Here is a 12,459-nt window from a genome sequence, read left to right as displayed (position 1 = left end):
TATTTTAGCCTTTTATATATATATATATATTTAGATTTTACCAAATGATTTTTGAACTAAAAACACAGAAAAAATGGATTAAAAAAGTACAATTCTTGATTTAAAAGGGGGAAATCAGTAAATGTAATATACATGTATACTTTTCATTTTAATTTGATCCTAAAACAGAAAGTCGGCACTCATCATTACTTTCCCGGGCCACACAAAATGATGCGGTGGGCCAGATTTGGCCCCCGGGCCACCACTTTGACACATGTGGCTTATCGTGTTCATTAAAAAAAGTTTTAAATGCAAAAAAAGCCTAATAAAGTGCAATTGTCTAAAAAAATGCAGTATTTAAATCCCAAATAATGATAATGACTTTTTATACTCAATCTCGTCAGAGTTCACAAAAAACTGACTTCCTGTGTTTTTTCGGGCATGGCTTCTTTTTGGTTTTTTTTGCGGGTCTCTCCATGATGAATATGCCAATCATCCGCCATGTTAACGGAAAATGATTTAGAACCTCAATTTCCAAACTCAACTTATTGGAAGCATTTCACTTGATCCAGTTTCCATTTAAATAGCCTCCCCCCCACCAAAAAAAATGTCACTTTGTGAAAAGCCAGCCTGCACAAAATTGCCTTTGATATCAAAGTCATCCAAGAGGTGACAAAGACCCCCGGCCGAATAAAAGTGCGAAGGTTCGTCTGGCTAGCGGCTAGAACAAAGACCGTTACGCATAAATCTAAAAGGGGATTGGGCAAAGTCCCGTCCTCCCCCCGGGGTGAGTCGAACGGATCCCATTTTTTTTTTGTGGCGGCGGCCGTGGAAAATACGCGGGTGGATGGATGCCACGAATTAAATGGCGAGCGAACGCGCTTATTGGGAAATGCTGATGGGTGAAATGGAATTACGGGCCATGATCTAGTGCACCGGCCCTTTAAGAGGAAGCTAATGGGTTTTTTGGGGGGTTCACGTTTGCGTGGGATCTTTTTGGGGAACGTGTTCCAAGAAATTAGGCGAAAATGGAAACGGCTGAAAAAGTTAAGCAATGCGGGAAAATAGAATGATTGCATATACCCGGTAAAAAGCTAAAAAAAAGATAAGCTAAATTGTGATGTGTATCTTGAGGATGTTTATAATGTCGCATTATTGATATCATTTGCAAGGAAATTGCTAATAAATTGAGCAGGCTAAGTTAAATGTCAGAAATTCCTAAATCTGTTGCCATAAAGATTTTTGATTTGACATTTGAAATGACATTTTAGCTCATTTAATAGCGACACAAATGATATATTTTAAAACTAATCCAATGAAAATGAAGTACAAGAATTTAAATAAGCCTATCAGTAGTAGACGTCCAAACTATTTGACGTGCGAGGGCGGCAGTGACTGAACAAAAGTTCCCTGTTGAAATTTTAGCATAAAACTTTTAAGTCGATTTACTTCCGCGGACCGCCCGATGCAACGTGGCGGGCCAGATCTGGCCCCCGGCCCGCCAATTTGACACCAGTTGAATAAATTTTTAACTTTTGACGTCTGACACAGTCAAAGGCAGCCTTAAAGTTAAACCCAAAAAACAAAAACAAAAATTATAACATGTTAACTCATCCTGAAAAATAAATAAACCTAAAAAATGCTTTTTTGGTCAGAGTTTGATCAAAATAAACCAGATTTAAAAAAGCAATAACTCCTCTTAAGAGTTCCCTGTTGAAATTTTAGCATAAAACTTTAGGTGGATTTACTTTTGCGGACCGCCCGATGCAACATGACAGACCAGATCTGGCCCCCGGCCCTCCAGTTTGACACTAATTGAACAAATTTTAGTTTTTTCTCTTTTGACGTCCGACACGGTTAAAGACGCACAAATTAAAATCAAGAAGCCATGACTCATCCTAAAAAATAAATAAATAAATTTTAAAAAATAAATCAATAAAAAAAATAATAAGTGCTATTTTGGTCAGAGTTTGATCAAAATAAACCAGTTTTTTTTTTTTTAAAGCAACAACTCCTCCTCGGTTTGTGACGGGCCGATTTCCTTCAAACTGTTTGCGTAAAAATTTTGAAAAAATGGCGACGTCATCCGCTATGATGCTAAGGAGGAAAATACGCCCTTAAAACCGTCCCATTTGCGCCGCTTATTAAAATGATGAAAATGGCGTGGAGTGGAATGGGAGGGGCTTGGTATCAGGTGATGACCAGTTGTTGACCTTTTAGCTTCAGATTCAAATACATTCATTGGAGTGAAGGGGAGAGAAGGGAAGGAATGGCTGCTGGCCCTGCGCTAGAAGCGAAAAAATAAATTGTCTTCACGCACCTGCAAGAAAGATGGAAAGACGGAACGAAAGAGAAAGGGTTTGGTTTTTTTTTTGGGGTGGTGGGGGGTTCAGATTGGAGTTAGGAAAGCGACACAAATGTGCCCTACAAAAAGAGAACGGGAGGATGAAACGCTGTCAGGAAAAAAGGCAAACCTTTTGACCAGGTCCTTGAAATACAAGCTGCAGGAAGCTAGAACATTTTGGTGGACTTCAAACTCTTTGCCTTCAACTATTATTTTCAGGTCTGTAAACTCTTTCGCTCGCCGCTGTTGGTTGAGATCCTTCAACATTTCTGGGGAGGAAGAAAGAGAAGAAGAAGAAGGAAGAAACAGAAAGTGAGAAATTTTTGGTTAATCAGTGGTTTTGGTTTTCAGGACCACATCGGCCAAGTTCGCGAAGCTGTTTCACCTATGTGAAAGAATGGAAGTTTGAGGGGAGGGAAATTGGATAAAAAAAATGTCGTAGGGAGGAATTAGCTTGCTACGATTGGCTCACCAATTTACATTAAACAGAATCAACATAAAACAGATAAACAAATAATGTATTCTCATTTTTTGGTCATGAATTTTACTACAATTCCGATAATGTTTCCTCAAAATACGGTCAGATTCCACATAATACACATTTTTGCATAAAATATTCTTGTTAAATAACTCAAAATATGTCCACCAATGCTTAATCATCCCAAACGGTTTGCGGGAAATTGTCAGTTTTCTATTACTGTATTCTCCGGTATATAGGTCGCACTTTTTTTTCGTTGTTTGCGACGAATACTCAAGTGCAACTTGTTTTTTTTTTCCACGACCTTTATGATTTTCTTAGACTATAGTTATGTAAAAAAGTGACATAAGCTTTTTCTTGGTTTCTGAAAAAATAAAAAATTGCGTCCCAAAAATATAACTTACCGTATTTTCACGACTATAAGGCGCACCGCATTATAAGGCGCACCCTGAATGAATGACACATTTTAATTTTTTTTCCATATATAAAGCACACTGGATTATAAGGCGCCCTGTTTATGTTGGAGAAAATTTAAGACTTTTAAGTGCGCCTTATAGTCGTGAAAATACGGTATCTATTTTCCTATTCATTGTGTATTGTGCGACTTATAGTCTAAAAAATACCGTAAATATAGTCCAGTGACTGAATAACAAGAATCAAGACTCCGACCTGAAAAATAAAATAAAACGAACAAAATTCAACACACAGTAAACGGATTGTCCTACTTTAGGGTAAAATTGACTTCCCGCTTATTCCCCAACGCAATCATCTCGCCGCCTTTATGTCCGGACGAGAAGCCAAACGCGAAGCCATGCAAATTCGCTGCCGTCTCGCCTCGTTGGGCCGACTGCGGCGACGGGTCGGAGGCGCTTGTTTTCCCGGCGTTTTAATGAGGCGCCGTGAGGGGATGCTGAGAGGAAATATCAGCGGGAGGCGGCTTGAAGGAGGGGGGAGGGACGCACGCCACGCTTTGTAATCCACAAGGCCGCTTTGCCAACGCACGCCAGCCATCAAGTGGCGTATTACCATTATGGACAATTTTGCCCGCGCCGTTACCGCTTTCGATTGCGAGCGCCGACGCTTGATACGACAGTTGGAACATTTGGTAAACAGTTTGTGAGGCGGAAATGGACACCCCGCCATGTACTCGCTACTCACTGCTCTCGTAGTACAAGTTCGGAAATTGTCCCCCAGCCTTTTTGGATAACTTTAACCAGTTTTTCTCAGTCATGAGAACTGATTTTTTGCGTAAAAAGTTTCAATTTTAGAATGTATAGTAAGTACCGTATCTACAGCCTCCTTAAAATTGCCTTAAAATGGTTGAATTTGACAATTTCTCGCGTATAAGCCGCCCCCTGATTCTCAATTTTCAACTCCATTGACTGGTGAAAAAGAGTATTGCATGTCTTGTGCGCATATAAGCCTTACCCTTGATTCAGTCGTCATTTTTTCAAGTTACAAATACGGCTTATATGCGAGGAAATACGGTTGCCTTGATGTCCAACATAGTAAGAGCTGTTAGTCCTTGCCAAAGGATGGAATTATACAATTTAAGGTACAGTAAAGTCTTAAAAGTCTCTATAGAAAGTCTTGTGCGCATATAAGCCGTACCCTTGATGAGTTATAATTTTTTCAAGTAACAAATATGGCTTATATGCGAGAAAATACGGTCAACCGCTTAGATGTCCAACATAATAAGACCTATTCGTCCTTGCCAAAGGATGGAATTATACAATTTAAGGTACAATAAAGTCTTTTAAAGTCTGTATATAAAGTATTGTGCGCATATAGGCCATACCCTTGATTCAGTCATCATTTTTTCAAGATATGAATGTGGCTTACATATGAGAAAATATGGTAAACCGCCTTGATGTCCAATATAGTAAGACCTGTTAGTCCTTGCCAAAGGATGGAATTATACAATTTAAGGTACAGTAAAGTCTTTTAAAAGTCTCTCTAGAAAGTCTTGTGCGCATATAAGCCATAACCTTGATTCATTCATTTTTGCAAATACGGCTTATATGCGAGAAAATATGGTCAACCGCCTTGATGGCCAACATAGTAAGACCTGTTAGTCCTCGCCAAAGGATGAAATTATACGATTTAAGGTACAGTAAAGTCTGTCAAAAGTCTCTAATTTGGGAGATTATCTCAATTTTAACTCTATGTCGACAGGCAAAACAACTCCATTCGTACAACGTAATAGTTTTACGTTCAACTAACACACAGACAAGTAAAATAAATAAATAAAGGATGAATTATCACGTTGGAAAAAACACAATAACCTTAATGAAAACATCGGCAGTGGGAATTCGAGGCGTTTCGGCACTGCGTGGAAATAAACGGCTACGGTTTCACGTTCAGAAACCTCTGGAAATTTCCGCCGATATACGCAGCTGCATCTCTCTTAAGAATTTTTCCTCGGCACCCCCCCCACCCAAACACAAAAGCATTCCTCTTCAGCTCTTGACAGCAAGCCGACCCTCGGACGAGAGCGAATTAGTTTGGACTCTCCGGCGAAAAAATGATATGGTTCTCGCCTCCAATCATCCGCGGCGTATAACACCCCTTTACACCGTGAATAGAGCCCCTAGAGGTGGTGGGGGGCGGGGGTCCACGGAGTAGACAAAGGCCGGCCTCCCTTGGAGACAGGCGGACACACCTGAATGCCTGATTGGGGAGCTAATCGTGGGTTGCTTCCAAGAGGAGTTGTAGGGCCAGAGGATTTGCCCGGGGAAGACCCGTGAAACTAAAATGGCGTAGCCCATTCTTCGGCGCCGAGGGGACGCCATAGCGACGTCTCAATACGTGGCGAGGGACGTCAAGGGGAGTAACAAAGACTTTAGATAGCTCTTGCCGTTGGGTCGACGGGCGGGCGAGTTCATGATGGGAGCAGCTCGATGTTCATTGGTTGCTGGGCGGCCTAGAAACGGGGAGTCTTCGCCCAATCGGGGTTCTTGGGCAGGCCGACCAATCAGAGGATGACAACGCCTCGGCGATGCCAAAAAAGTTGAGAGGCGAGACGGGATAGGTGGCCCAGAAATGACGCGAAGTCGGTTGCCGATCTCGGAGCCATTTTGGGGTTCGGCGCTGTTTTGATGCGGCCGGGTCTAGGCGCCATTTTGTCGGGGGGTCCCGACATCGCGCCGGGATTTTCAAATGTGACGGGTTGGGTGGGAAAATATTGTGGGGAAAAATTAGGGTTGCACATTTTTGTTTCATTTGAAATTAATTATTAGGGACACTAATGGCCAAGAAAATTGAACAAGAGTTTAAAGCATTTTTTTTTAAATTGTTGTGAACCTGAAATATTGTCTTTATTTTAAAAATACTTTTTAGCATTTGTTTTCTTTATAAATGTTGAATAAATTGATATTTTTCTCATAGCATTAGCAACACGATTATAATATTGGCTATTATCTATTGTTAAATTATATATTGCATTATTGTCTTGTGTACCAAAATAACATTTTTTAAGGCCATTAGCTAATTAAGATTTGTTTTTTTTTTAGTTTTGACCATCAATATATTTTGTAACAACATTTTCCTACATTTGTTTTTATTCGACTGTATTTTCAGTGTTATTAATATCCTGTAAATTATCCCAAAAACATTTACTTATTTGATCATTTTGATTATTGTCACTGTATTGAAAATTAAAGTTAAAAAAGGAACAACAATGTTCTCATGCTGCCCTTTAAATGCACTTTTAAAGATTTAATGGTAAATTGGCGCTTGTTAAATTGGCTGGAAAACAAACCACCGCAAGCCGATCAATAATTCAATATACAACTTGACTTTTATGTTTTTATTCCATGCGTGGAGAGACGGCACGTATTTTACCATGTACATTAAATATTACATTAAATCAAGGTATTACAGTATTTATAAAGCTTTTTCAGTTGAGTTTTAGCCTAATTTTCAAAACTAAAATGGATTTTATTCTGTAAATGTAATTGTTTTAATTCCTGTAAATTATTTTAAACGTAATTGCTGCTAACAAGTGTAACCAAGCTAAATTAAAATCTTTTTTAGGCTTTTTGGATTTCAAGAAGGCAAATAAAATTGAATGGTGAAAAGAAAATTAAAGTAGAAGATAACATTATTAATAAATATAACTACACTGCAGATTAATATTCGATGTAAGTGAACAAATCTCCTATAAACAAAAAGAGGGAATTAAAAACAATGGAAATCTAATGCAGTACCTTCTAAAATAATTTTAAAAGTACTTAAATACGTCATGTTTGTTTTATTTTCAATGGGTTTCAACATCTAAATTAGAAACCTATAGTTTAAAAACAATTTCAAATTAATTATGATTTAATTTGATTTATAAAAAAAATCTGGCAGTGACCTATATATATAATTTTTTAAATAATTTTAATTTACTGCATCAAAACGAGATTTACTTTCTTTCTACAAAACTAATTTGTTACAATGCACATTTTATAATGAATAAAAACAAAAAATATATTTTATTTTACAACATATCTGGTTAGTTTACCTAATTTTAATTTCGTATTATTCGCATTTGAATCCATATTTTAGCTACAATCGCCTAAAACAAAAGCGAGGAATATTTTCCTGTGTTTTAAAACATTAAAGGCACCAAATCAAAGGCTTGCAAATGTTTTTTTTGGCGGGCGCCTTGAAAAACAAGCGCGGATCAAAGCCGTCGGCGTCCTTGTTTCATCGTCCAATGGCGTTCCAACATTCCCCTCCCCAATCAGCCGCATTCATCCCGCAGGAAAACCTCTCGGATCCTCAACGACTCTTGACTTTCGTCGTCCGTGATAACGTGTCTTATTTTGAAATCCTCTTCCTGCTCAAAAAATGCGAAGTTAAGAAGCCACTTGTCAAGGGCCCAACATGAGGTGGACTGGGGTCACAAAAAAACCTACATAGGGGTCAGGGACCTGGGTCTTCAAGGTCCAGAGGTCAAGACCGCACTCTGACAAATCCAAGTACAAGCTCAAGGGGGGAAATAAGTCTGGCTGGGACCCCTGAAGGAGTGGGGGTGGAGGGGGCGTGGCTTCAATGGTAGCTTAGAGGCCCCGTTATCATACAAAAAACTCATAACGGGAGACACGAAGACGAAAATAATACATATAGACCAGAAATTATGACTTACTATTAGGGAACAAAACTAAAAGCATTTTAAAAACCCAAACCTGGATCAGGAACATCTCCAATTGTAATTATCGTCCCGGCCCGTCCTCCTCCTGACAACTGTGAGAGTTTGATGACCTCCTAAACACAAAAGTAGCAGAGCCTAACAATTATCGCCTTCAATACGTGTCTTATTTTGAAATCCTCTTCCTGCTAAAAAAATACAAAGTTAAGAAGGCACTTATCAAGGGCCCAACGTGAGGTGGGTTGGGGTCACAAAAAACCTACATGGGGGTCAGGGACCTGGGTCTTGGAGGTCCAGAGGCCAAGACCGCACTCTGACAAATCCAAGTACTAGCTCAAGGGGGAAAATAGTCTGGCGGGGACCCCCGAAGGAGTGGGGACGGAGGGGGCGTGGCTTCAATGGTAGCTTAGGGGCCCCGTTATCATACAAAAAAAACTCATAATGGGAGACACGAAGACGAAAATAATACGTATAGTCCAGAAAAGATGACTTACTATTAGGGAACCAAACTAAAAACATTTTAAAAACCTGAACCTGGATCAGGGACATCTCCAATTGTAATTATAGTCCCGGCCCGTCCTCCTACTGACAACTGTAAGAGTTTGATGACCTCACAAACACAAAAGTAGCAGAGCCTTACAATTATCGCCTTCAATACATGTCGTTCTCGCCAAGAGGGATGGAAAAAAAACGGCATTTTCTCCATTTTTTTTGGCACCATCAGCTTTTTGGAAATGCAGTGACACCTTCTCAGCCCACACTCGCTGAGTTTTTCCAGGACTGAAAGAAGGACTTCAACCAGGGAATACGCGGAATAATGACATCCACTTGGCGTGCAGTTTTCAGCCAACGGCAAATGTGTCAAAATTTACTTTCCGATACTTTCGTGTGCATCACAAGTGACGTGTGAAATTTCTGGACCTTCACATTCTAGCAAAAGAAATAAATAAATCAATATTCTACGTACGATGGAACAATTTAATAGCTTTATTCCACCTATTTTACATTTCGCTTCCCTCATTATTTTACACCGTTCCCCTATGAACAAAAAAAACGCAATACTGCTTACTGGTACAGTTTTAAAAACGGAAAATGGACCTATATATATAATCATATATGACCCTAAATTAAAAAACATCCGCGTTTTCATACTTGCAAATTATCCTGGGGTTAATTATTTGCGAAACCACAAAATGTAAATTCGACAGGCAAAAAAAATGGTCTAATCAGAGGGGAGCGCGTCGAATTAATTAATTGTCAGATCGGTTTTAAGCGTGGGTGGAAAACAGGCCTCCCATTGGTTGAGGGGGAGCCAATTAGAGGGCAGGGAGTGAGGACCAATCACAAATTAGAGAAAATTAACATGTTGGAATACACCCTGGATACCAAAAACTGCAAGTCCATTAAAAAGACACAGGATTGCTAAATAAAAAATTCGAAATAATTTAAAAAAATTAAAACTAGGTGACGCGCGCTTTAGAAAAATAACCAGTAAAATAGATAAATGACTAATATTCATAAATATTGAGCGCTTATTTCTTGATTGTTACTCAAAATATTTGTATATTTTTAGTTTTTGAGGAACCAGCTGTACTGTGAATTTCATTCTTGTACACAATGTCAATGAAAGCAACTCACCAGTAGATGGCAGAAATACTTGTAATTGTGATTTCTGACCAATTTGCTCCCATATATTACATTATATGGAAATATTTACACTATAAGCCCATGTTTAGGTTGAGCAACATGTGTTGTAGTAATTAGCAAAAGAAAATATGAATGAAAACTACTGCCAAATACTTAAAAATAGGACACGTAAATCCCATTTTGCTAACAGTGATCAACACAAGGGGAATATTTTTCTTGTTTTGAGATATACATATATTTTGAGATAGCATAAGTAACCGTTTAGTTTCACAAAAACATTGATTTTACTTAATCATTTTGACTTCGAATGGGAGATTTTTTTTGTGCTCGGTCAGCGGTCAAAGTGAAGAACAAAACGGCGCTGGTGATTGATTGGTCGCCGTCAGCGTTGTTTTTACAGCCGGCGTTATAAACGTCACTTGTTGAAATAGTAACTTAATGTAATTGAATTAAAAGCGGGTAGAAGACAAGTGCGGTACTCCGTTCTAATGAAAAACCTGACGAGCTACGACTACATTAGCTGTCACACGATATTAGCAAGTACAAAAAAACATGACATCACTACCATGATAATAATCAGAGACAATTTGGAGTTGTTAGAATTTTTTAAATGGTTTGGAATCAAGGGAAACCTTATTTCAATGTACTTGGACTATTTGATGACCCCGACCCAGACCACCAAAAGGTCTCCAACGACTTTCAGCGTCAGTTGCCCTTCAAACGCGGATGGCGTGGCGACTTGCCACGTTTTCTCGGTAAACACAATAACAACATTTTCATGTCAGCTGAGCCCTTTTCGGATAAATGTCACCGTGCAGGCGGACCACGACCTTAAAGTCAAACCGGCCCAAGCGGGAAGGTTAGCGCAGGGGGCAACACAACTCGTGCATTTCCTCCAATTCAAACATTTTTATTTCATTATTTTGTGTGTATCTTTTATGTATGGCAGCTGTGACCTTCTAATTTTTTTTTTTTTAGCTGGCGAGCCCTGAAGACAAACAAAACATTCAGAGCGTTGAGAGATGCTAATAAAAAAACACAACACTAAACAGCTTGCTTACAAAAGTTCTCATCTGGCGTAATATTATATGTAGCACACGTGTATGGATATTATATTAGAGTATTATAGTTTTGGCTCTACTAAGTTCATTTTCTGATATTGTGAATATACGGATGTTCGCATATCAATAATTAGTATCATCATTTCAATTCAGTATTTATTTCTTTTTTGTAGTGGAAATTTCTGGAGAAAAATGTCAATAAAATCTAGTATTTACAAGAAGCGTGCTTTTTATCAAGGTTGGAATATTTAGCCTAATAATCGGAGAGTAATTAACTCAGTCGTTACCTTGGGGAGATAAATTATAGTACAGAGAGGGATTAAAAAAATATTTATTTATTTAGATATATATTTATTTATATATTTATTTATTTTAGACATGTATTTATTTAGATATTTATTTATTTAGATATTTATTTATTTAGATATTTATTGATTTTAGATATTTATTTATTTAGATATTTATTTATTTTAGATATTTATTTATTTAGATATTTATTTATTTTAGATATATATTTATTTTAGATATATATTTATTTATATATTTATTTATTTACTTATGTATTACCTATTTATTTATGTCTAAAATGTCTTTTGCTGTGTCTGTATTCTCACCCTCTTGCTTCCTTGACAATAAACTTTCCCAACTACGGCATGAATAAAGTTATCCAATCTAATCCAATCCAAAATCGTAAATATTATTTAAGAGACACCATAAAAAAATACTGTCACTACATCGCGGTTATTCCTCTATTGCGGCATTTCTTTGACCCTATTAACCCGTGATAAACGAGGTTTAACTGTAACATTCATTTGTCACGAGTATTCCTCCACTTGCATCAAAATATTGACAAAATAATCTACATTATCATTAGCAATAACATTCGTATCCCAAATGTGATTTATTCCTGTTTCTTCTGATAAAAAACTATTTTTCCAGATGACAACTGTATTCCTCGATTGTTCGAATTACGTATCAATCCACGTCGTGCGTCCGATCCCATGTGTTGCAATTTACTATCCATAATAGTAGCATAACATATTGACGGCGCGTTAGCCCAGCCGTGTCCTCATCTGACCCACGATGAAACGTCAATAATTGTGACTCCGCTTCGTTCAATACTTAACGTCACGCAACCCGCGATTTTCGTTTCGCGAGCGCACAAAGATATCTCGATTGCAGACGGGATCCATTATCGTCCGTCTATGTCGCAGACAAACTATCCATCTTCCCCGCGCCGACCTTGTTGCTTACTCCCAGGAATAATAAGATGGAAAGGGGGTGCTATCCCTGCTAATGTCTGCTCCGGTCATTAGTATTTATTAGAAGTCCCGCATGCATTATCAAAGCCATTTAAAAGTTTCCCTAGCAGAAGTTGGACTGGAACATGGCCGACGCCGGCGAACAGCTTTCTGAGGCGGCGCAAGTCTCGATCGTGTGGCAATTAGACCTCGTCATTTGGGACAAAAGCCCGCAACGATGCGCGTGGCATCTGCCGCGTTTACCAATGGCGGGCAGCGGCAAGTAAAGTAGTCTTAATTCATTTTGTAATCACGCTCTTAACTTAATTTAGTCACATAGAACATCTATTCCCCGGGAAATGTAGCTAACGAGTGTCGTACTTTGCGTATAATGTACGTTTGATTTAATAACTATTCAACTGAATTAGCGAAAAGTCTATACTTGTGCGATTTCTTTTCAAATTGGAAATGATGATTCAAACTTAGTCGCAGTATTGCAATTCTTTTAAGAAACAAAAAACTGAGCGTATGTTTCGGAGAATTTTGACGGAGAAACGTGGGGACGCCAACCA

The 12,459-nt window shown here is 38.4% G+C and overlaps 1 protein-coding gene across 10 annotated transcripts in view; it reads right to left on the bottom strand.

The window, feature by feature from the left end:
• The window catches only part of klhl29 (kelch like family member 29), a 167,460-nt gene that overhangs the window by 67,182 nt on the left and 87,819 nt on the right, over positions 1-12,459 (bottom strand). For all 10 annotated transcript variants that reach the window (XR_013296734.1, XR_013296736.1, XR_013296735.1 and 7 more), the window contains one exon: positions 2,454-2,592. Coding sequence is in view for 7 of the 10 variants with exons in the window: in XM_077586484.1 (XP_077442610.1) it covers positions 2,454-2,592 (139 nt within the window). In the remaining 3 variants the exon portion in view is untranslated. The remainder of the gene's footprint in view (positions 1-2,453; positions 2,593-12,459) is intronic.

This window comes from Stigmatopora argus, chromosome 19, assembly GCF_051989625.1.
Source record: "Stigmatopora argus isolate UIUO_Sarg chromosome 19, RoL_Sarg_1.0, whole genome shotgun sequence".
NCBI classification, from domain to species: domain Eukaryota; kingdom Metazoa; phylum Chordata; class Actinopteri; order Syngnathiformes; family Syngnathidae; genus Stigmatopora; species Stigmatopora argus.
The sequence above is the reverse complement of the archived record's forward strand: the minus strand, read 5'-3'. Positions and strand labels throughout refer to the sequence as shown.